Consider the following 26,913-nt stretch of genomic DNA (forward strand, 5'->3'; position numbering starts at 1 on the left):
ATCCTGTGTATTTCTTCAGATTCAATTTTGAGTACATTAACAGCCTTTCTCCTGCAGTGAATGTATATTTTTTCCCCTCATTTAATCTTTGTTTCACTTTTCCCGGTGTTTTTCCAATGCTAGGAAAGGATTCTTTAGCACATTTACTGAGCTTGCTATTTATAAATTTCAATTCAATAGACAGTTAAGTTAAAAACTTTTATCTGGACATAAATTCCTTTATTGTTTACAAATACTTCAGTAAGGTTTGCTAGTCAAATCTTATCTTAAGCATGAGATAATGTAAGTTTGCCCTTAAACTGAACGAAACTTGGTTCTAATCAAACAAAATAAAGAGACTTAATGTATGCTATAAGCTATAATGTATGCTGTAATTCTATACAAATGAAGTGAAAACTCTCGATTGAAACTTATACATCACATAAAAGGCTTCATCCTGCGCAGACCATTGGAGCCAAATAAATGTTTTTTGTTAGAAATAACCATCCCGGAAGTTGGCGCTCCAGACATGGTATGAAAACTTGGACCATGTATGAAACCATGGTATGAAAACTTGGACAATGCATACATTATATGCTATAATGTATGCTGCAGCTGTAAGCTAATGTATCCATATGAATTGAGCATTAACGAGTGAATATCAGGAAAAGTGCTAATTTAAGTCCCAGATGAATTTCCCAAACTCTTCCAATTAAAAACCGAAAATATTTTTTTTTTCATATAGTAAACTTCGGACACAATTTTGAGCTTTTACTTTAATATATGACATTAGAACTCAATTTGTGGCTCCAAAATCATGTCGGTAACTGTTCCACGTTCCAATTCAAAATTTCAAAAAAATCCTGTGCATTTTAAAACATTGCGGTAGAAACAAACATAAAATGAAGTGGCGTGTTTTATGTTTATCTATGAGGATTGACTCTTGTGTTTTAGAACAAAAATGAATTTACATCGATAAAAAAAGCAATTTATGCTTGTCCCAAGTTTTCATATCATGTCTGGAACGCAAACTTCCGGGATGGTTATTTACAGTAAAAAACATTGATTTGGCTCCAATGGATTGCGCTTTAGGAAACCTTTTATGTCAGCGGTTGGCAACCGTAACTGATTAAAGATCTACTTTCCAAGTTCAGTGAATACGAAGATCGACTTGGAGGGGGGGGGAGGGGGTTAAACGGTCGTGTTGCATTCGCGGTTAAGTTGAGATTATGCTGACTTCAAATAATAGGCAAAATATTACCAAATAGACTTACTACATATTAAATAGTTGCTTCAATTTAATAAAAATAATGTTACCTGAACACTGTTAACTCACATAGAAATATTTTCGCCCTTAAGTATATTGCTTGTTTTAAAAATGATAAAATAGTGACCGTAAAAAATTCCGTTGAACATAAAAATTTTGGAAATTTTTCAAATAGTTTGGACGTTAAACCTAATTTTGTTTCAAAAAATGGTACTCCGATAGAAACCAAGGAAAAAATATTATCGCGATCGACCGGTCGATCGGGTTGCCGACATGCAATGTATAAGTTTCAATAGAGAGTTTTCTCTTCAGTTCTATAGAATTACATGTAAGAATTTTCCAATCTTTACTTTTCTGTTTCGACCAAATGAAGGATCATGTCGGTAGCGCAAATTGAAACGGAAAATAAATAAATTTCTCAAAACTATCTGTGCATAATTGAAAATAATTTTTCTGCGATGAAAATAATAATGCGTTTTAGTTTTCGATCATAAATTAGCGATGTTCAGCAATCGAAAATTCGGAAAATTCATCATATCAGCAATAATTATGTCAGTAGCACATATATAGAAACCATTTGTTACTGAACTGATGCGTGCGTTACCGATTTTTTCTTACTTCTTTCTTTGTCTAATGAGTTTGTTGACTATCTCATGATTGAAAAACAGTTTGATTTCTTGAAATGCTTATGAAACATTATTTTCTCGCAAAAATTTGAGCTCTCTAACAAAATTTTATCTCCGTTTTTTCACCCTCTTTTTTTTGCAGGCCTTCGTTCGTAACTACTGCCCCAAAAACTATGATTTTTTTTTTTAAAAGTAAATCTGTCCATTTGTGCAAATCCCCCCCCCCCCGCCCCCTTTTACAAACTCTGACTGTCTTGAATTAGTTTTGCTTTTTAAGCTTGTTTTAATTTTTTTCTATTTCAAAAACTATTATCTTATGTGTTATTTCTTCCTTAATCTATTATTAATAATTTCAGTTTCTAAAAATTATTTTTAAATTGAAATTTGCAACGTGAGGTGTGATGATAATATGATTCAATGGCTATCAATATCAATTAAAATTTATGCAAAAATTACATATATTCATTACATATTTATATTATATTCCTCGCATAAATTATACATGCCCATTAAGTATAAAACTTTGTAATATTTGTGGGGTCTGAAACATTAACATTAGATCTGTAACAATCAAATACACCCCCTCCCCTACAATGGGTTTAAATATTCACTTTGATCTTCTCCCTAATTTTTAAAAAAATCTGTTACTGACGTGTAGTTAAACTACCCTATTAACTTGAACAGATATGGAACATATCTGGGTGCATTTGTGAAACTTGCTTTCAGCTGGGGTTGTGAGGGAAAGGGGAGGGGTAGCCCCTCCCCTTTGGAATGTTCCTCATGGAAAATGTTCCTCATTAAATGCGGCATCAGAAATCGGCATATAGTTATGGAAGAAAGTAGTGTCATGTATCCATCTTCCAGGCTTTGATTATCAAAAAAGAAAATGACAGACGAAATGTCGCTTTTATTGCTTTTTCATGTTTGATGACTATCCGTGTAAAAAAAAAGGAGAGTGATAATTCATTTTTGTCGAACGTGAGAAAAATTCAATAATAATAATAATAACAACAGCTTTCTTTAACTACTAGTCAATAGAATCTTTCCGTTTGATACCGATAGAAATCGTGTTACAATTCATTGTTATTAACTGAAGTCGAGAATACCTTTATAAAGGACTGCTACCTTGCAAGGTGGTTAGCAACTGCCTCCGCCACAACCTCCTGTTAAAATGGGACCAAATAACAAAAGCTACTTTAAAAATCAACGGCACTGGAAAAGATGAGTGTTCCATTAATAGCATAAAAAGTGTCCCATAAAAGTGTGCTACAAAGTGTTATGAAAAAAGGGAACATGCGTCTGTGCTCAAAAAATGTTCGCAAATTCGATCCGAAAAGTGTTCAAAAAGTGTGCTAAACTAAAACTGTGCTAAGTAAAAGTTTGCTTCTCAAAGTTCTAAAAAGATGGACATGTGTCCGTGTTTAAAAGTATTTTAAGTTTTATGAAGTAGCATCGGTGCAGCACATTGTTAGAAAGAAAAGTCACTACAGTAACTTTTAAATGCTATTTTGGTGAGAAAAAAAAATGAAGACAATTTAATGTTTGATCTTACATTTTTGATTAACAATGTATATTTTAATATGTGTTCGGTACAATGCGATCCTACTAGAAGTTTCTTTTCTGAAAAGCAATGTGGTAAATGCTTTAGATACTACCGTTAAATATTAAGTAAAAACAGCAGAAATATTTTTGTATATTTCATACGTTGTTAGGAATTTTTAATGCGCCTTTAAGACAAACAAATTTGTAAATGTGTAATTTGAAGAGTCAAATCATAACCAAATGTATTTGTCACAGTTAATTTTCAATATAGTAGATATAGTTTCAATTTTGCAATGAATTCGAGAATTGTTTTTGAAGCATGTAATTACTTGGGGTGGTTTAACAATTTTCAATAATACTCTCACTTTTTAGAAAAAAGAAAATATCTAATAACTTTAGTTTTATAAAATGCAACTAATCTTAAAACAAGACCATGAAAGACCTCTTATTAATATTTTCGTTTCAATAAATTCTTGATAGAAAACAAGTTGCTGTCATTTTATTGTTGTGTTAAATAATAATTCAGGCATAAATTCGAAGATGTGCAGATTGTGCATTAGCGCGTGAAACTTAGACTAATTCGTTTACATGAAAATCACATTAAGCCAGAGCAAAGACTTCATGCTTCTGACTTGTCTCCGGGGAAATCTATACAAATAAAACAGAGAATATAGTGTGTATGTTCCCTATACAAATCCACAGTTTTCGTCGGATCTCGACCAAATTTGGCAGGGAGTTCCTTGGGCACCCGAGAAGGAACGTAGGGGGTTTTTCGAACGTCAAAAAAGAACCAAACGGCTCGAATTTTAATTTTAGCACTCAAAAATGACTCTTTCTACCTGAAATAATTATCCGATTTCTTTGATTCAGGTCCCGTTCGAAAGCCCGCGAAAAAACCTCTTTAGGTTCATCCACATCCTTCGAATTTCAAAACAAAAAGCTGTAAAATCACCAGAAAAAAATTGAAGCACTTTTAGGCCTAATAGAACTCCATTTTCATATCGGGAAATTATCGTTTGCGCGATCTCAATTTTAAATTAGCGTGAATTCGCAACTCCAATAAACTATAGGGGCGCTGCAGCCACTGTCCAATGGCGGATGAAAAAAGTAAAACAAACAAATGCCGTAATTTATAACTTGCTTTGACGCTTAGTGAATAACAGTAATTTTTCATCGTGTTTGTGGGAAGCTTTCTTTTCTATTCTTATAAAATTACATTACATCATAAACTGTCTGAAGCCTGTAATTTACCCCAAAGAAGACACGTGGAATGGAATGTTTTACCTTTTTCTTCATTATTGTTAATCACCGCAAGGTAGCGTATTCGAGCTCTGGAGTTGCAAATAAAGTTTCAGAAGGTTGCCACTTTTTTTCCCCCTCTACTGCGACGAAATAAAATTTTGTTTTAGTTTTGAGGTAAAAAATTTCTCCTTTTGATTATTATTTGGCAATTTATCTTTCTTTTTCTTCTACCACCAGCAGCAGGAAATAGCACAGTTGCGTTTAATTTGTTCGGGAATTGTTTGTTGACGTTTTCTTTCTTTAAGAATGATTGTTTGGGCGGGAAATTTTACATTTTTTCTTCCTCCAATTGAAGCCTGATTTTAGAACATGCGTCACTTGATATAACTTTTATTTTCGAGGTAGACCGTGCAAAGCCGGACAATGCAGCTAGTAGATAATAAATTTAAAAGAACTACAGCTAAAATTAAACATACAAGCTTTCAACATACAGAATGCCTAATAAAATTTCCATCCGAGGACCAGGGAAACTAGGATCCAAATTAATGACTGTCGATGAGAATTTCGAGCTTGAACCTCTTAATCTCCACCAAATTATTTTTGTAATAATTTTACAATTCTTTGTAGACCCAGATAATATAATCTTTAGGTAAAATGGACTCGACAAAATAGATTAATTAGATCTTTAAATGTCATAAAACATCTCTCACGAGAGATTTACGACAAAGTTTTGCTAAAAGAAATCTTGACATCGTCGAGTATAAATAAAACGGTAATTTGGTCTTCCCAAATGATTCCTTTTGCGCCGACTGTGAAAGTTACATTTGCATAGTTCCATTTCCTTATACTGAAAAAGAAGCTCTTTGTATCCAAAAAATATGCATTTAATTTTTATTATCTAATCACGTTACACCATGGTGTTTGGTAGAATTGAAAAGAAGTGCTCCCAGCTGCATTCTTTCCCCTTTCAAATGAGAATTCACCAAATTCTACAACTTAACTATCCAGGAACATCTATGATACTAATGAAACTGTTAGGCTTTAAGCTTCTATTTAAGAAATTAACAGCATAATGGTTCCACATATTTGTTGATCGCATGTTTAGAGACCATTTATTTCAAAATGAATGCTGTAAAAATTCGCCATCAGATAATTTCATTACTTTGAAAAACAAAACTAAATGCTTATAACAAAACCATAAATTGTCTTAAAATTTAAACATTATTTGTGGGAGGCGAGATAATAGCAAAATGAGAATCCCATAACTAATGTAGAATTAACTGGTCATAGCGCGATCCACTAGTGCAGACAGAATTACCCCCCGAAAGGTTTTTTTTACTCAAAACAGTCCTTACATGGCGTAACCATACTGCATTAAAATTGGCAATAATGTTAAAACCGAGGCCTCTGGGGGATATTTTTAACACTACCCCTCTCCCTTCCCAACTCCGCACCACGCAGCAAATCTCATTGCGTGTATCACCGCTTACTATAAAACTGAGCCGCCTGAAGTCATTTTATCGTTATAATCACTGATGTCTGTCACCATATCATTAAAAAGGGAAGATGGATTACTCACTGCTACTGGAAAATGTAGCTCTGCTGACCCATTTCAACTCCCACGCAACTTCAACGGTTCCAATACAGCGTTCTAAAATATTCCATGATCATTTGTTAATATGCTAGAATTTTGTATGGAAGCACAAAGCTGTGCGAATTACCGACAAAAGTTCAATAAATGTTTGTCAATTATTTTCTTATTATAAAGATGATAAAATAAAAAAGTTTCAAACGATAAAAATAAAATCACTAAGCTCGGGAATAAAATATTTTTTCACTTTAAAATTCTCAGTTTAAGCAAACATAAACCAAGTTGGGGAGAATCTTTTCGCAAACATTGCACAAAAATATTTAAGTTTCTGTAGTCCTTTTTTTCACCCCCCCCCCCCTCTAATTTTTCCTTATAATTATTGGACTGAAGTAAGGAAATGTGGTGCACAGTGAAATGGTGAAACTTTTAGGCTGTTTTTTACGTAATATTTCAACTATTAACTGACTACCAAAGCATATGAGAATATACAAGCAATTTTCAAAATTTGATACTCATACTGTAATATTTTGTTATAAGTCACAATTTTTTAGCCTACTTTCCCAGTAAAAGTCAGAGAAAGAAGAAAAAAGCATGAAAGAAGGCTTAATGCATCTTAAAAATATCCCGAAAAACAAAAAAAAGTCAAAAATAAATAAAATAGTTAGATAAATATTGAAAAATTAAAAGTTGGAAAGTAGGGTATTGAGATGGGGGAAAATGTTTGTCGGTCTGTCTGTCTGTCTGTCCCCCCTAATAACTTTCGAATGAATAGTCCGATTCGAACAATTTTTTTTTTTGTTAGAAAGATCTCGGCGAGGACATCCCATTCCCATAATTCATTTTTTGATATGAACAATTTTTCGTTCAATTTTGAGCAGTTCAAAAAACTTAACATTAGCGCCTACGGGGAAATTCAGATCAAAAATAAATCTTGAACTTAGAGGCTCCAAACAAACTTTGTAGGGCAAAACTTTTGATGAAAAACATGTATCGAAAATATCTTTTTGATTTGAACAATTTTCCGTTCAATTTTGAACAGTTCAAATTCCTTAACATTAGCGCCTACGGGGAAACTGAAAGTCAATGTAGATTCCGTACTTGAAGGCGGATTTACTTCAAACGAATTTTGTTGGAAATAGCTCTTGACGCCAAACTCCAGACTTCGATAATTTAGGGGCACTTGACTCCGACTCCAACTTCTGTGCCCGACAATTAATCGGACTCCGACTCCCCGACTTCGTAGCTTTGGCAAAAATTTATACACGGAGGACAAATGACAGACTCCGATTCTTAGATATTCGACTCCGACTCTTTTACCCCAAAATGAGATTGACTCCGACTCCGACTCCGCAGCTATGGTTTTGACTGTGAAATAATTATTATTGATCTGACTTGTTTTTATTTTTACGCTAAAGTTTTAATTTAGGTATTCCGTTTTCGGCGAATAAACTCGAAGTCATTTATGTTTCTACATAAAGATATGCGCAGACGATTTTTTTTTTTTTTTTTTTTTTTTGACAATGAAAATTATTTTTTTATGTTGACATTTTATTTTTTTTATTCATTTTTTTAAGTGCATTAATTCATTTAAAAAATTGTTTTTGGCAACAGGGGAAAAAGAAACGATTTTTTTTTTGATATGATAAATTTATTTTAATGAGCTTATTAATTTTAATTATTGTTTTTTCGTTTTGAAAGCTGTTAAAGATTTTTTTAATGGAAAAAAGTGTTTTGTTTAAAAGTTGCTGCTATTTTACTTGTTCGGGGTTTTTTTTTTTTTTTTCGCATCTATTTTTTTTTTTTTTAGATGAGTGAGGAATATTTTATTCCTAGAAATCAGCTTAAAGTATTTTGAAAGTATGTTTGGAAACATTTGCGATTTTAGCTATTTTTGAGAATATTGATCAGGCACTAGAAAGTAGTATGGGTATACGGGAAAGTTGGTTCGTCTAGTTCTAGACAGAACTTCTTGTTTTCCTATAAACTGGTAAAGTTCTTGCAATTAACACTTTAAATAGTAATTGAGAACTTCAAATACTCGGTGCAATATTTATTTAATTAATATTTAGCTTATTTTATTTAAAATGTTTTGCATAATTAGTATGTGGGGCGCGGGGCTAAGGGGATCGGGCGAAGTGAAATAGTTTAATTCGTTTACTCTTTCAATCGTTTATTGAATCACTGACGTATTCACTTATAAATTAATTCATTTAATTTCTCCATTTAATAATTCTTTTATTTACTCATTCATTTATTTTCTTATTCACTCACTCATTTTATTCTCATATATTAATTGATTCGTTTATTTTTTAATTACATTTTTATTTATTCATCCGTTCTTTTATTTACTTTTGATCAAAAATATTTTTTCTAAATCGAAAAAAAAAATATTTCGTTAGAAAGATAGTTTATTTTTCACTTTGCCCCACCAAAAAAGTGAAAAAAATTTTCCCTTTTTTTTTTTAAGGATAAATTTACTGTCAAGAATAAAAATTAATGTTTCAAAGCAAGTTACATGCAAGTGAATGCATATTTTACCCGACTGCGCATGCGCGACGCAAAGGAGGGTAACGTGTTTAGTGTTTATAAGTCTATGTATGTATGTTTGTTTGTTCCTATGTTGCGTTATAGAGACTAAACGCCTCGGCCAATTTTGGTAATTCTTTTGGTTTCTCTTAACCTTGGGAGTGACTAAACACTTGACAGTATACTAAATTCACCATATCAACAACCAGTTGCCATTTTGTCAGTTCGGGATCGGGTCTCCCGCTTTACCTGCGTGCGATACAGCGTGCGACAAATGCAGGTAGCTTTCGCTACCTGATTTTTTTTTTTTAATTAAGTCTACTAATTGGGGCCTCAATTGCCGAAGTGGTCAAAGCAATTGCTTCTCACACTTGAGGCGGTCGGTTCGACTCCCACCCTCGCTCCGGATGTACTTTCCTCTCTTTCTGATGTAAATTCTTTCATGTGTTGTTTATATGTATTCTGTACTGTAGTAAAAAAATATAGCATGCGTGAGGGAGGCAACACACTCAGATTGTAGTCCTCATCAAAATAAATCCGTGCAATAAGCGCCAAAAGAAAGAAAGTTTATTAATTCGATTTTCATCTCTAACATGTTGCATTTGTTTTTGTCGTGATTCAAGGGACTGAGTTTCGCGACGTGTACTTTCTTGACGGGCTTTTTTTAGTTTTGCGAGAAAGATTTGATTGAGGACGTTTCCTAACTTGCGTCATCATGAGTTATACTGGCTGCTTATGTAGCTGTGGTTGACTTGAATTCGCGCATTTTTGCTAAAGGTCAAGTATATGTAGCTTTAGGTCGAGTTAGGTCCCTAGAGGGACTAATTATCAGTAGTTTAGACCACTGCAAGTTACTTACTACACATCACGATACAAACTCTCTCAATGAGATGACAAGATTGCGGAATGTACCGTCTTTTAATCAATAACTAAGTCAATGAAAATTAACTAAAAAGTGTAAAATACAAAATTATTAAATAAAAACAAAAAACCCGACTGCGTAAAAACCAAAAAACCTAAAAAGAAAAATGTATAAGTCCAATAGTTTAGAAAGTTATTAAGTTCTACTGAATAACTACACCATTGAAATAGTTTTATAATCGTACACAGATAAGACAAACCATAAATTCAAAAGTAGAATGGTAGGATCAACAGTCGGGGCCCATTCAAATTTTACGGGGTTCCTTGATTCAGAAAGGAATGAGCCCCGACTGTTGATCCTTCTATTCTGCTTTTAAATTTATGATTTGTCTTACCTGTGTATAGATAGGCTTGCCAGATTTCTGAAATGTTCAACCGGGACACCGGAATACCTCCCCGTCGCGAGTGTTCAAAAGAGTACACACCCCCTGGCTGGCTTGAGAGTATTTTACAGGACAGTTCATTCTCAATGCTATGAGTAAATGGTTACCAATAAGGAACTAAAATAAGGGTAATAAGAAATGACATAAGAAGATAAATTGCAAAATTTTACTTCTTGCCTGCTAATATTTTTACAAGTTATTTTAGTAAGAAGAAACCCTTTGAATGAGGAATAAAAACAAGAATTTCTGTCTAGAACTATACGAGCCTACTTTCCCGTATACCCATACTACTTTCTAGTACCTGATCAATATTCTCAAGAATAGCTAAAATCGCAAACTGTTTCAAACATATTTTTTAAATATTTTAAGCTAATTTCTAGGAATAAAATATTCCTCACTCATCTAAAAAAAATTAGATGCGTAAAAAATAAGAAAATAAGAAAAAAAACGAGCAAATAAAATAGCAGCCTTTTAAACAAAGCAGCTAATACACTTTTTCCATTAAAAAATTCTTTAACAGCTTTCAAAACGAAAATATAGTAATTAAAATTAATAAGCTTATTAAAATAAATATACATCATATCAACAACAACAAAAAAAAAATCGTCTTTTTCCCCTGTTGCCAAAAATATTTCTTTAAATAAATTAATGCACTTACCAAAATAAATAAAAACAATAAAATGTCAACTTAAAAAAATAATTTTCATTTTTTCATTGTCAAAAAAAAAAAAAAAAAAAAAAAAAAAATTCGTCTGCGCATATCTTTATGTAGAAACATAAATGACTTCGAGTTTATTCGCCGAAAACTAAATACCTAAATTAAAACTTTAGCGTGAAAATAAAAAAAAAAGTCATATCAACAATAATTATTTCGAAGCTAAAACCATAGCTGCGGAGTCAGAATCAATCTCATTTTGGGATAAAGGAGTCGGAGTCGAATATCCGAGAATCGGACTCAGTCATTTGTCCTTCCGTGTATAAACTTTTGCCAAAGCTACGAAGTCAGAGTCGAAGTCGGGGAGTCGGAGTCCGATCAATTGTCGGGCACAGAAGTTGGAGTCGGAGTCAAGTGCCCCTAAATTCTCGGAGTCGAAGTCTGGAGTTTGGCGTCAAGAGCTATTTCCAACAAAATTCGTTTGAAGTAAATCCGCCTTCCAGTACGGAATCTACATTGACTTTCAGTTTTCCCGTAGGCGCTAATGTTAAGTTTTTTTGAACTGTTCAAAATTGAACAAAAAATAGTTCAAATCAAAAAGTGAAATATGGGAATGAGGTGTCCTCGCCGAGATCTTTTGAACAAAAAAAAGTTTTTTCGAATCGGACTATTCATTCAAAAGTTATTAGGGGGGGGACAGACAGACAGACCGACAGACATTTTCCCCCATCTCAATAAAACTCACCTTATTTTCCAATTTTTAATTTTTCAATATTTATTTAATTATTTTATTTATTTTTGACTTTTTTTTTTGTTTTTGTTTTTCGCGATATTTTTAAGATGCATTAAGCCTTCTTTAGGGTTTGGTTTTATTGAACCATGCTTTTTTCTTCTTTTTCTGACTTTTACTGGGAAAGTAGGCTAAAAATGAACAATATTTAAGTATACTTTTAAAAACTTTTTTAGAAAGGTCAGTACGTTTTTAAAAAATCTTTTTTTGGTTTTACTCTTGTTGTAAAAATCCTCAAGCTAATCTGATATTAATTTTTCAATTCAATGTTACAAATGACAAAGTAATTATCCTGGATAATCCTTCCCACTTAGTTATTTTTCGACGTTTTTAGTCATCTGTAATCAAATTTATCTTTTTCCGGGACATCAAGTAAACTGGCCGGGACTCCGAGATTTTGTCTGAAAACCGGGACATCTGGCAAGCCTATGTATGGATTATAAAAGTATTTCAATGGCGTAATTATTCAGTAATACTCAATAGCATTCTAAACTACTGGGCTTATTCTTTCTTTTTAGTTTTCTTATTTTTTACATAGTCGGGTTTTTGTTTAATTTTTCCCCCCTTTATAACTAGTTTTCAAAGCAAATTTCCGATTGGTTCATTTTGAAAAAGGTAAGGTATCTTAACTACACTACTGGCCATTAAAATTGCTACACCGTCTGTACCATGTCGCCTTCTTGGTGTGGCAATTTTAATGGACAGTAGTGTATTTCACTGTGCCCCACATTCCTGTACAATAAAGAACTCCATGATTTAAACTATAATAAATTAATTCATGTTAAGCAGATCTAAAAATCAGTAAGTAGTGTAGATTTAAAGCAGTGAGTTGTGTAAATCTAAAAATCACATTACAATTAGTCTGGTTTCAGTAAACTCGAAAGGTTTGATTTTATTGGAAGGGAAGGGGAAGATCAAAAAGATTTTGCCCTTGAAAAGTTAAAATGTGTGCATTTATCTACATTCAGTTTATCATCGCTAAAAACTCTCTCTCTCTTTTTTTTTTCTGAAGGTGACGAAGGCCGCGGATAACCGGGAGTTTACTGCACTCCAATTATATTCAGTGTGGTTAACGTGAGCTATTTAGAACTCTCTAGCAAGTGAGGTATTGACGAAACATAGCCAAATTTCATGGGCGTACACAGTAGATCATGGGATTTCGATTTCTGAAATAAAAAATAAATAGTACAAAAAATCGTCACAGGGGAAAATTTGGCGTTGAAAAGGTGTATTATATTGTGAATATTGAAGGATTAAATGAAAACTGCCAAAATAGGCATGAATTTTATTCCCAAAATGTGATTTTTACTAACAAATGAGGTTCAATATGACCAACATCGAGGTACTTTCCATGTACTGCATACAAATCGCAATATTATCCACACATCCGGGCGGGGGGGGGGGGGGATTAATTTCCCCTACCTGCAATGTTATTCGGGTTTTCAAAGTTAAGACATCGGGAACATGTCGTAGAAATACAACACCATTAAGAAATTCCCATGGCGAAACGTCACAAGGTGAAAGATAGAGCGACCACGGTGGCCATACTGTATTAAATGTATGACTAATAAATCTGCTATCAAAGAAATATTGTCGCCATACACTCAGTACCTAAAGCTCAACGTGGGGTGGTGCACCATCTTATATGAATATTATTCAAGAAGAAATCCTTATTTCCGCGCCAAAATTTCTTCGTGACGACTTTTGGTATTATTCTTCTCTTGTTACGAATTGAAATTTCTTGTTGGTTTTATTGAACCTTATTTGAAAGACATTTGTAATTAAAAACTTGATGTGTGCTGAATATTTTAGCATTTAATTCTTCAGTATTCGCTAGTAATACACTTTTGAAGCGCCAAAATCCCCCCTGGTGGTGACTTTTGGTATTATTTTTTATTGCAGAAATCGAAATCCCATGGTCTGCTATGTACACCCATGAAATTTTCAATGTTTCGTCCAATACTTCACATGCTAGAGGGCTCTGAACACCTCACGTTATTTTATAAGCACCCTGTATATACATATTTTTACATAAGCGAGTGTGGTTTTTATTGCTTGTCGATTAAATTTGCAAGGATTAAATTCCCTTTGCGCCCCCTCCCCCGTCTCTGAAACAATTCAAAACGACGTGACTTTAAAGGACACCAAGTTATCTTAATGTAGAAGTATGTGTAAGTTACATGACAAAACTTTTATTTTTGGAGTAGACCGTGCAAAGCCGGGCGTCGCACCTAGTTGTTTTGATAAAGGTAAATATTTTATGCAATAATGTTGCTTCAATAATATAGTTTCACGCAAAGTTAAATAGAAGAATAAAGAAATCCACGTTCGCAAATGATTTCTATTCAAAACATTTGCTTTTATTATCTTGCTTCATTTTTCATCAGTGGCACAGCGAAGGGGGGGGGGAATACCCCTCAGAGCCATTGTTTTTAACATAAATGCAAATTCTAATACAGTAGTTTATGCATATGAAAGGGCAGTTTTGATCAAAAAAAGCACCTTCAGGTATTTTTGATTAAAAAAAATACCCTCCAGAAGGTATTTTTTCATCCAAAACCCCATCCAGAAGGTATTTTTGGCTGCGCTAGTGTTTTTCATGCGTTATTATTTCATTGTTATTATTTCGTTGTCCTTCACATTAAAAATAAAAATTACTTCTAATAGAAATGTGTTTATTTTGCAGCGCAAATAATTATACATTGCAGGTAATACGTATCAAGTTAGTTTGTTCTTCCTTGCAATAACAATAATAACAATTACAAGATTTGAAGGAGAAACTACGAGGGTTAAAACGATTTCAAAATGAAGTTTTATGCTGAGTGATGCTCATGCAAGAATCGACAGCTCGATGTAAGTTCGATCTTGCCTTGAACCATTATCTATATAGCGCATCTTCGATAATGTCATAAAGAGTTCATATTTCACTGATTTCTTTGTTTTAATGCTCTGAAATTAAACATGCGTAGTTGGAATAATTGAATGAAATGACGATGAATGATTTTGGAGATGGCAGATGGCTAATCTCTTTTGCGCGTAGTAATAATTGAACACTTTAGTCAGAGGTTTCACCCCCCCCCATGGCGCCCACCCCCAAATGTTGCATAGCAACCCCTCCCCCCCTTCCTTTCCTCAAAAAAGAAAGACCTCGAAAAGAGTGACTAAAAGCACGTTAAAAAATCATATTCAAAATCAGAAACAGCGCATTCTGCGTCATGTGACCCCCCCCCCCCGTCTTCTGCGCCATTTTTGGGCACTAATACTTTTTAGCCATTATTATTGAAATAACATGCTCGAATGTTTTTCAAGATGGCCGATGGCTGATCTCTACTACGTGTCTTAGTATTCAGAAACTTTAGAAAGGTGTAATCCCGTCCCAGAAAATCTCCACTAAATTTTGCAGCGCACCTCCCCCCTCCCCCCAAAAACAAGGAAACTCCAGAAAAATTAGAGTAAATCCACGTTCGAGAACAACCATTAAACTTTTCAACTGCGCATTCTGCGTCATGAACCTCCCTCCCCCCCCCCTTCCCAGTCTTCGCCACCATGTTTGGGCACTAATGCTCTTTAGCTATTATTATTGAAATAACGCACTCGAATGTTTTTCGAGATGGCCGATGGCTGCTAATCTCTACTACATGTCTAAATATTCAGAAACTTTAGGAAAGGGTACTCCGCCACCCAAATTTTCCAGCGATGTAAAAGTAAAATATATACCTATAGGTTTTCAATAAATTTCACAAATGAAATTGTTTTATTTTTCATTTTAAAATTTTCCGTAACACAGATTTAAAAGATAATAAGTATCTCCCATAAATGGATGCATTTACAAAAAAAAAAAATAATAATAATAATAATTCACACTAAAAATTTATACACTTTATCATGTAAGGCCCTTCTTACCCCGTTTTATATATGCTTCATTTAAATTTTAATAAAAGGGGGGTGACCCACTTACTCCTTTCTATGGGGTAAGTGGGACACCAATCCGATTTTTTTTAAAAACATAATCGTTAAGAATGTTTGAAGCATTATTTTAGAAAATAATGATAAACTTTTGTTAATTAATAATGTCCAAGATAAAATAACACGATATGTTTTGTTTTTTTTTTCAAAACCTTTGTATAAGGTTTCAAAAACGAACTATTCTCAAAAGGGGTCCCTAACGATTTGCTCACTAGCGACGTCAGCAGCGAAAATAAAAACAACGGCTGAATGTCGTTTAAGGGGGTCCGGGACACAAAAATCCTCAAATTTTGCAATTTTTTTTTATAATTTGAAAAATTGCTCCGTTTTTTTCTGCTTAAGAGGACGTTTGAATCTTGTTTCTACCTTAAATAGAACGAAAGTTATAGTTATTTTTGTTGCATGCATCTAACGAATGTGTACATAACTTTAAAACTTTAAACGCGTTTTTCTCCATGATGCAATTTTTCCCGATTTCTTGCATTCAAACTCTTATAAGTCAGGAACCGATAGAGATAAAGTAATGAAACTTGGAGCATATCTTTTTCAAGCAATTTACTTTAATTTTTATTCGGCGAATTTGAAAAAAACGTTTACTTCAAAAATTATGATTAAAAAAAAAAAAGTATCTTCGAATTTTTCGAAATTTTTCTTCAAATATTTTTTATTTTTTATTGAATCAATATTTTTAAAATCGCCGAATAAAAATTAAAGCTTAGATATTTGTGCATACTTTTTTGAAAAAAAATTGAAAATTGACCAACAATATTTTGAGTTATAGCAATTTAAAGCAACCCCATTTTTTTGAAAAAAACTAATTAAATTTAAATAAAAAAATAATTTTTTTTCATATTTATGTTATGATTTTGCTTATTAAATAAATGATGAATCAGTTCAAAAAATTTCAAAACTCTAAAGTACATAATAAAAAAATTTTCAAAATGTGTCCCGGACCCCCTTAAGATTATTTTTTTAACAGAGAAAATAAATCAAAATTGCCGAAGAAAAATAACTGACCCCATGTTTTTGACAATGCTCTTTCAGAAAAAAAAATATTTTTGAAAAATGGGTAAGAACCCCACTGAAGGGTTTGCTGCAACAAAAAGTTAACTCCGTTTTTTGACCGTTTGGTTCAACAAGGAGTTATTTCCGGTCGATAGTTTTCAAGTTCGTTTGGTTCAACGGAGTTATCTTCGGTAGATAGTTATCTTAACTCCAGGAGATTTCCCAACAATTAAAAAAATAGAGTAATCTCTTTGTTGCTGCAAACCCTTTATGTGTCATAAATACCCTGAAATGACTCTAATTTGATAGTGTTTTTTTTTTTTTTTTTGGATTCTTGAGTGAAACTATCAAAACGGGGAACATTCTAAGTTGGTGAAAAGAATTCCCATAGCTGAAGTTACTGTTACCGATTTTGCTCTTCCTGTTTCAATCTTACATTTTAATAGAACATTAATTGTTTTTTGATGAGTTAATATATTTGTTTTTCGTATTATTTTACTCTTAAAAGGTTTTGTTCAATTATTTGACTGATTTTTTTTTTTTTTTTGGAACTTTTAATCTTATTTAATGGTTTGTTTTGTTTAAAAAATAATCATTGAATTTTTGCAACATTGCTTTAAGCAGCATTTAATTTGACAACACCCTATGAAAACACGAAAAGTTCTCACCTTTTGATGATTTCCACGAATATTATTTCTCAACTGCAGTCGATTTGAGATTTGTCGTGAATTTCAATTTCGAAGAATTGTATAAAGAAAAAGAATATTAACTTTAATCTAGTATCGTTTTTTTCTGCGATAGGGATAGCAAATTAATTCAAATATTACCGTTACTGGAAGGTGATCGTGGTGGCCATTTCTGATGTGCGCTTAAAATGGGAAAACTTCAGTAAATAAGTAAAAGAAGTAACTACTAAACTTTCTATTAAAATTTAGAATGATCCTCTAAATAAATTTTAAAAGTCATAAATTACATTAACAGTCGCATAAAAAGGAAAAATAATCCGGCAAAACTCCATTAGTGAAAATTTTATCTTTCCGAGTGACCACGTTACTGTAGCCAAACCGACCTGCACTTAAAACGAGTTCGGATGTGAAACTACTTGAACTTATCTCTTTTGGGGACAGATGGATCTTTTGATGCAATTAAATTTCAAGCGCTAAAAATTTACTATTTTATTCTGAAAGAGAGCGGTTAAAACCATGTAAAATTAACTAAAATCGAAAATAATTTGTTTTACCAAATTTACATCGGTTGGAACTTTTTATATCAAAACGTTTGCTTCAGAGATAGATATTTTATCATGAAAAAAGAACATAAATCGAGCGGCATTTTAAAAACATGATAAAAAAAACTGTCAAAATTTGAAACCATCATGTCAATTTAAAAGCAGATTCTAAGCGTTGATAGTTCAATAAATTGAAAGTTAATCGCAGATCCTGTACATATTTTAGTTTTAGATGCAAGTAAATGTGCAAATACGAGACAAAGTTGATATTTTATTTCGAAACATGACGTATCTTAATCAGCATAAAAATGAGACTGGGGTCCTAATCTTGGTGATGCCAACGACCTGCCAGAACTAGAGACTGTCGGGTTGATGGCTATTGACCTTACGAATCGGAGATTTTAAAACACAGATAAATTATGTAATGAGTCTCTTTTTTATTTTTATATTAAACATGCAGTTACTGATAAAGAAATCAGTAGCAGAAACTTGCCCAGGTCATATGGATTTTATCTGCAGTTTCATCATTCTTAGAAAAAGTTCTCAGTCTGAAATAGAGTTTTTTATAGTTACTTTTTTTGAGAGAGAGAGAGAGAGAGAGAGAACCAGACTGCAATCTGCAGTTTCGATTTTTTCTATCAGATCAATGTTGCTAATTATTTTAAAGATAAAACCATCAAATGTCACAGAACACTTCTGTTTGCTCCAAAAGTGGAATATTTACACCATTTAAGTTCCATTGTATTCAAACAAAAAACATATTGTAAACGAAAATGTTAATTTCTAGCGAATGAAAAACCAAATTTGATAAAACCATTAAATGTCACAGAGCACTTCTGTTTGCTCCAAAAGTGGAATATTTACGCCATTTAAGTTTCATTGTATTCAAACAAAAAACATATTATAAACGAAAATGTTAATTTCTAGCGAATGATTCATTTAATAACTGAAACATTTTTTTCGTTTTTTTTTTTTTTTTTTTTTCTATCTTTTCCTTTTCGCTTTGGAAAACACTATTTCGATCTAAAACAGCAAAAATTAATCTTACACTAGAGTCATGGTCACTTTTATTTATTAAATTAATTGGTGAAATTAGATCTTCAAAAAAAAAACTCAAGCGAGAAAACTAAACAAAATCTTTATTTAAAAGCTTTTTGGATAACACTTGAATCGAAAAGGTAATTTAAAAACAAAGAATTAATGGAAAGTTGTTCAGTTCTTTGCGAAAGAAAATATTCTTCTTTTTTTTTTTTTTTCTGGATTATTTGTATTGATCTCAAGTGCAGTTGCAGTTTATACGAGAAGTTAATTTGTCTCATTCCGAGATTTCACTGTTTGAGTCAAACACTAAATATCAGAAAAAAATGTTTTTACCGAACTAGTGATGATTTAGGGCTTAATAGATATCATTCTTATGTTTAACAATATCAGCAGCACGTTGAAGGCACGACAAACCTATATTCAAATTTATCACTTGGCTTGAGTAGAAAAGAAAAATGATAAAACAAAGTAGAGCAGGTTAATGTGAAAAAAAAAGGAACTTTGAAATACAATTTTTTGAATCATTCATTCGAACTGTTTTCTTACAAAATGTTTGTCGCTGTTTTTTTTTTTTTTTTTTTTTTCTATTTATAATAGGAAAACTAACAATCGCATATTCCTAACCGACACGGAGAAGATGAGTACGCAAGCAGCATAGACAAGAGTAAGCAAGTTGCGTGGACAAGATTACACCAAACAAAAGTATAGCATTCAAAAAGCTTTTTGTTTACGAGACAATTCAGTCCACGTGCCACAGTATTCTTCGCAATCCAGAGTGAATCCAGGTTCATTGTAAAATAATGTAATGCGTAATTTTTACAAGGAACAGGGCCGCCGAGAGCCAAGGCGGAGCTCTTTTCAGTTTTGTCTTCAGGCCCCCTCCTTCATAAAATGTATAAAATTATTACTACTCCGATTCTGAGTCGGGCCCCCTCAACGCCCAGCCCCCCCCCCCCCTCCCTAGATTCTTAATAGGCTGACATGACCTTTCGTCAGCCCTGACAAAGAAATATTTGGAAAAAGTTTGACGGGAAAATTAAAACCGGTGAAAAGAGAAAATAATCAAAAGTCTAGGGGAAGGTTGCCGTCAATGAACCAGTTCCATGACTGGAGTGTGTCTTCTAGTGTCTTCTTTTGTCTCAAAACTGTCCAACGCAGAATCGTCAAGGAGATTGAATCAATACATTATGTTGTTAAACGTCCAAATGAGATTTCTACTGTTCACTTACTAATGATTGACATTTACATTTTGTTTTTACATGCTTTGAATATTACTGAACAACTAAATGGGAACATTGACTTGAAAAAAATGCATTTTCAAGTACAATCCCCCCCCCCCCCCCCACCGCCTTTCCCATGTTTCATCATGAAGCGCCACAGCAGTGACAACTAACATTCAAAATGACGCAATTGCTATCATTGAACCGCTAAGTGTTTTTATGAATGAACCAGCTAACAAAGTGATTCATTCATGGAATCTTACAAATATTATTAAAGTTTCATTTCAATTATCTTTAATAATTGATCAATCTTTTTTAAATAAGTGTGATAATGATGAAAAAACGTTTATGAAATAAGTTTTGGAAACTCCCCTCAGTTATTTTATTTTCAACTTAAAAACTTGTGTAGTCGACTCAGTATTTGTTAAAGTAAATTTTAATGCAGTTTCAAGTACGTTTGTTGTTCGAGAAAAATACCAAAATAAGTAACATAAAGCCTATGGATAACTGAGGACATGCAACGTGCTATAGCAAAATCCTTGTCGTCAAAGTAAAATCTTTATGGATCAAAATTTTTGAACTTGGATAAAACAAGATTCCCATTTGTTCAAAAAAGGTCCCATGCAATTTTAGCTCCTATCGTCGGCTGGACTGAGGTCATCAATGGTTGGTTGATAGTCACATTTAGCTTTTGTAGTAATTTTGTGTACCAATTTTTCAGCTTGTTTGACGGGATAGAATCTGGGCGGTCATTCCAAGCTCGTCAGCTTGCGAGATCGAGATTTTCGCCCACGTGATCGGTTGTGACGTAGAAATGTCACAAAGTAGCATTTTAATCTACTCAAACGTAGCTTGCGGTTAGGTTCGAGTAGATTAGAATACTACTTTGCGACATTTCTACATCACAGCCGATCACGTGAGCGAAAATCTCGATCTCGCAAGCTGACGAGCTTGGAATGACCGCCCTGGTACTCTTTGTTTTTCTTTATCACATCTTTAAGCTACCGTCATTGTTTGTGGTTGATGAGCAGTGGCCAACAAAATGCAGAATTCTCCACTTCTTAACATTTCTACCAAAAAAATGGTTAATATTTATGATTAATTTTTCTATGTCTGTAGAGTAATTTATTTGAAGTTAACTCTGAACATCGAGTATTAAAAAATCAAAATTCTAATTAGCATTTTTAATTACTTATTTAGCTCCAACGAATATTCAAGTAGAAAACGGTGATTTCCCCCTATATTTCAAACCCTCCTCCAGTCTTCTTAACAGTCAGATACAGTCAGCTCAATTGTGGATTTACTTAAGGCCGACCCGCCACAATCTACACAAGAACATTACTCTACATCAAATTGACATTTCTTTTGGTCAATTGGATGTCATTCAGGTAAGGTACGTTTCTAATAATTTATAATTTCATTTTCAAATATTTTTATTTAAAATTCTGTATTTTAGTTTTAAGGGGACTTGGTACCTCTCAAATGACGACAAAAATCAATCACAATGCCGATTTTTCAGCTCTTTGTTTAAAATATAGTTTAACACCTTTAGTATAACAGATAAAGTTTTGAAACACTCAGGTCAATACTAATAAGGGAAAAAAAGCTTTTAAATACTCCAACTACACAATTTTTCTAAAGTTTTGAGTTCTTTAAATGGTGTCTCCTTGACTTGAATTCTTTCCCGAAATTAAAGTTTTTAAAAGACTTATTTTTGGAGGTGTTCGTTTTGCTGTCATGTAATATCTTGTATTCTCATTACATAAAATTGTTATGTAAGCATTAAAGTAAAACTCGTTTTTATTGCTATATAGCACTTATTATAGAATACCTAAATTTAAGTGAGATATTGCTTTTTGGGATTTAGGTTCTCGAACCCCTATTTGCATGTCATGCACCTCTAATTTTCCCTTTCGTTGACATGGACCTCTGTGGGTACCTGGTAGACCACTGTGGAAACCATTGGTCTAAAGGCACCAAGTCACATTAATAAAATGGTTAAAGAAAGTAACTTTATCTTTCGATGATATTTTTGAAATAAAATAACGCACATAAAACTCATATAGTCCCTAAAATACATTAAATTTTGAACTCTGATACTTCTGTGAACTATTTACCGTATAACTATAACATATCCTATATTTCTACTCAAAATCACTTTTCAATAACTTAAAAAAAATTAAAAACGGCAGTTTATAATGCTGTTTTTTATTTATTTTTTGACTCATTTTAATACAAGATGGGCATGCAAGGCTGGAAAATGTCAGCTATGACGCTTATTTGAGTTTAAAAAAAAGCAATAAAATCAATCTACGATAAAGAAAGATATCCAAGCAAATTACTCACCTTCATATTTAAAATTAAATTTGCTTAATTGACTTGCATTCTTTATAGAAAACAAATTTTTCTCCAAAATTTTTTTCATTTTATAGTTATATATTGTTTTACAGGTGTGGAGCATAGTAAAATCGAAATTTTTCTGCACGAATTTTTACTGTACATACTTTTCTTGCAGGTATTTTCCAATAGTAATGGTAATATTAATAAAGTAACGAATAAATACCTTAGTGCTTGAAAATTAAATGAATCAAATGATCCAACGTTTTGATTTGCAATTTTTGTGCATCAAAACTTTGGATAATTTGATTGATTTAATATTAATAAAGGCTTAACTTTTACTAGGTTATTTTGCAAAAAAACAACAATAGTAAGGTTTGAATGTTAGAAGTGTGTGAGTTAAACAAGCAGTAAAAAAAAACAACAATGATTTTTTTCAAAAGAGACTGCTTTTACTTTAATGGATTTTTTTACCTGGTGTGATTTGAAGTGATACGTTATTTAATTTAATTTTCAAAATTAGTTTTAAAATGAGTTAATTCATGATATCTTATGATAGCGTGTCATTTTCAATTTGTTTTCCATTTAATTTTTTCACGCAAGGATTTCTTTTCATTTTATTTTAACCAATAAGTTGTAACAAATATGGTCAGTCGTTCTGAAATCACAAAATTTTCAGCTTTTCGAATTGTCAGTTACTAATGTGTTTTCTGATGAATAAAAGTTGAAGATTGTCCTCCAAAAATTCTGAAATAAAAAAATCCGAAAGTAAATGTGGGAATAAAAACAGAAGTACATTCGAAAATGAGCGCAACTTCATGTGTTAACCCAAATGAGCAATCAAGTTTCGTTTTTGCCTGACAGATCACTTGAAGAGAGTGAAAGGAGAATCCCACCCAAGCTCTCAAACAATGAAAAAAGAAAGAAAATTGACGAGTAGTCCAGACGGAGTTGTCGCGTGTTACATAGTTTCAACTTCCACGCAATAAAGGTCACGTACCTCCTTGTACGAAACGCTAAGAAGCCGTCCATCATCGATTGGTCTGAAGTTTAAACGCACGCTATTCCCGTTAACACAGTGCTCTACCCGTTTGGTAGACAGACAGGGAAAAGGGATTTTTTAAAAATCTATCACAAGAATTTCCCTAGACGGTAAACATTTTTCTTTTTCATTAAAAGTTTTCAGTTGCTTTAAGGAATTAAGCAAACAGTTTGAGTTTTAAATAACACATTTGCGTTGATCAGGGGAATAAACAGTTGTTCCATAATTAAATGTAATGGCTTTAACACTGCATAAAAAGGGGAAAAAAAGGGCAACACTAATTCATAAAGAGGAAATAATTATTTCAAATACTAATGGACTAGAAAATTGCCGTAAAGGTATGACGGGTAAAAATTGCTTCTACATTTGAACGAAGCAATTGCCTGTTTGATGATATTTTCATAGCTGAAATTCGAACCCTAACTCCAGTGGATTAACCCTAAACTCTAGTAGATAGCGTTCATTGTTGACCACTTTTTCGTTTCTTCATTTTCCAAAAATGAGTCTTAATAGTAAAACAGTTAAGTTACCGGATCGAGTTCAGCCTTCTTTTTTTTTTCTCTCTAAACTGATATAACTTTGTTAAAATTCTTAATTTTTTTAAAAGAAATATTTTAATTATCTTCTTCTCATGTCAAAGAGTCCCCACGAGGTTGTATGTATGTAAATGTAAAGAATTAACATCAATTAATCTTGATTAATGAAATTGTAGTTGTCTGTTTGAAAACTTAAAAATAAATCAAAGACTTACAAGCAATTAAATAAAAGATTTAACGCTTTAGAAAAATCCATAATTGTAGTAAATTTTCATTTACGATGATAAATCCATGGTGCGGCTGTTAAATTAATCACATTAAAATCTCCACTGCAGGTGTTGAGAGACGAGAAGCTGCAATGAGCAATGACTGTTGTGACATGTAATCAACACTCATCACGTTCTTCGGTGTTTTCTCCTCAGTAACTGCTTTTCCGAGGGCCATCCTTTCATTCGTAACACGAGAAAACGCATAACTATTCTACCATAAAATATCTATCAGAAAAATTTTCTTTTACATTTCCACTGATTTTCGCATTATTATCGTTTTGCATCAAAAAATTTAGCATTTAAGATTTTCGTTGAAAAACACACTTATTATTTTGAAAGCTTACCTTGTGTGTGACACTAATTCCAAATTGATCTTCTCGAATTACATACTACGTAAGGTATGACACGTAAGGTATGCCTGCATGAATCTTCTGCTTGGGATATCTGCTGCTGAAGGACAGAATGAGATGTTATCTACCTGTCACGGAAACGCGTACATATATCTGAAAATAATACATGAAGGTTACTGAACAAGATCATAAATGGTAATTTACTCTAGAGAAAAATTAAAAATTATTGGAAAAAAGTTTCACGCACTATTATTATTTAAAATATTAATGGGTCTTTATACTCACTCATTACATTTATGTTTAAATCGTGCTTCAAATTATTCATTTATTTTTCTTAATTTCTTTTATTTTCGACAGTTTAAAAAAATGGTTAATATGAAAAGGAAAGACGTATTTTGCGGATTTCATAAGCAAAGGTTTTAATATTTCTTAAAGCAACCAATGAGAACGGCAGGCCCGTCATTTCGGATTTTTCCACGAGAGGGCGGGGAGAGGGTGTTAATCAATGGCTAATTTAAATTGGAAAACATAAAACAGATTGAAACTCATAATAAAATATTTAATACTATTGGCACCCGCACGGCTTTGCCCATAGTAGAAAATTAAAAGGTCTTTTGGTTCGCCTGTATATTTACAAATAATGTACGATGAATTTCTCGCCAATTGGCTTGCCCATGTTATGGTTCCACGTAATTTACTGATCCATCTTATGATAATTTTGCTCGGAAAAATGTTCTTAAAATTGGAAAAGAAAAGAACAAATCGAATTTTCGAAAAATCGCTTCGAGGTGCACACCACCATGCTACAAACTAATTCTGTGCCAAATTTCATGAAAATCGGCCGAACGGTCTAAGCGCTATGCGCGTCACAGAGATCCTGACAAAGAGAGATCCGGACAGAGAGAGATCCAGACAGACAGACTTTCAGCTCTATTATTAGTAAAGAAAACAAAAATGTATTTATATTCATGAAAAGAAATAAATTGGCTTTTAACAAATAAGACACAAATTCATTAATGAGAAACATTATCTTCATCACGGTATTCATAGAAATAAGTTCAAAAAATATGTAGTTTCAAAGGGTTTCGTTCAAAGCACATACAACAGTTTTGTAAAAGTAAATATAAATAAACATTCTTTAAACATTGCTCTGTTTTAGGCCTGCATTATTTATTTATTTTGTTGCTTTGTTTTGCACAATAATTTCTATCTAATTCCAAAGAGTTAACATACTTATATTCAACCTAAACCAATAAAGAAACAGATGAAAGATATTTCGAACACTTGATAATATCTTAGATTTTCTAGTTAAACAAGCAAAACTTAAAATTCACGATTTACCTGCTTAAAATCATGATTTTCTTCAGATCCCAGTTGTTACAAAACTTATTTAGAAAAAACTTTTGAAATTAAAACAATTATTTTCTTCTTCATGAAAAAAAAATACATATATTCTTCCACATAAATTAATGCAACGCTTATATGTATTTTACTGTGAAAAACGCTTTTATAAATTATTTCTATTAGTTGTGCTAAATAATTGAGTTTTCAGCGTTTTGTTATTTTCTAAGCCCTATAGTGTTTACTTGAATATAGTCCAAATTGAAATTGTAAATTTTTCTCCAAAAAATGATACTTTTTTTTTTTTTACAAAATGTCAAAATGAAAATACTGTTAAAGAAATGGTAAACAAAGCTTCAAATAAAACGAAATTAGCATTTTTAACTTGAATTCTATATAGAATGCATTTCGTAAATTTTATTTGATTGAGTGCTATATTTCACCACAACAAACATAACTGCATAGAAAAGTTCATAAAGTATTCAAATTTTTAAAAATGGACAATTTTGGAGCTCCAATTAACTTCTCTTCGTATAAACTTTATTAATCGCGTTTTATGATAATCGATGAGAAGATTGTTCCTTTTCTTTTCTACTCTTTTACTGTTAGTTGTACACCGATGTAAATATGTTCCCTAAAAATTTTTAGAGGTTTTTTTCTTTTTTTACTAATTGTTAATAATTTTCTCTGTTATTAAAAAAAATCTATGCTAATTTTTAAATGTTCAAAGATTTTAAATGTAATCTCTACTAATAATAAAGCTGAAAGTCTGTCTGGATTTCTGTCCGGATCTCTGTGACACGCATAGCGCCGAGACAGTTCGGCCGATTTTCTTGAAATTTGGTACAAAATTAGTTTGTAGCATGGGGGGGGGGGAGGGGGTGTGGACCGCGATTTTTTGAAAATCCGATTTTATTCTTCTTATGTTCTAATTTTAAGAACATTTTACCGAGCAATTTATCACAACGTGGACGAGTAAATTATCAAATTATCATAACGCGGAACCGTAAAAGGGGCGAGCAAATAGCCATAGCGAATTGGAGAGAAATTCATCAT

General features: G+C 32.5%; 1 protein-coding gene across 1 annotated transcript in view; it reads left to right on the forward strand.

Moving 5' to 3' along the window:
* The window catches only part of LOC129223378 (growth/differentiation factor 8-like), a 58,063-nt gene that overhangs the window by 14,535 nt on the left and 16,615 nt on the right, over window positions 1-26,913 (forward strand). Inside the window, exon 2 of the mRNA XM_054857957.1 lies at window positions 21,183-21,370. Within this exon, the coding sequence (XP_054713932.1) occupies window positions 21,183-21,370 (188 nt within the window). The remainder of the gene's footprint in view (window positions 1-21,182; window positions 21,371-26,913) is intronic.

Source organism: Uloborus diversus, chromosome 5 (assembly GCF_026930045.1).
Source record: "Uloborus diversus isolate 005 chromosome 5, Udiv.v.3.1, whole genome shotgun sequence".
Taxonomy (NCBI): domain Eukaryota; kingdom Metazoa; phylum Arthropoda; class Arachnida; order Araneae; family Uloboridae; genus Uloborus; species Uloborus diversus.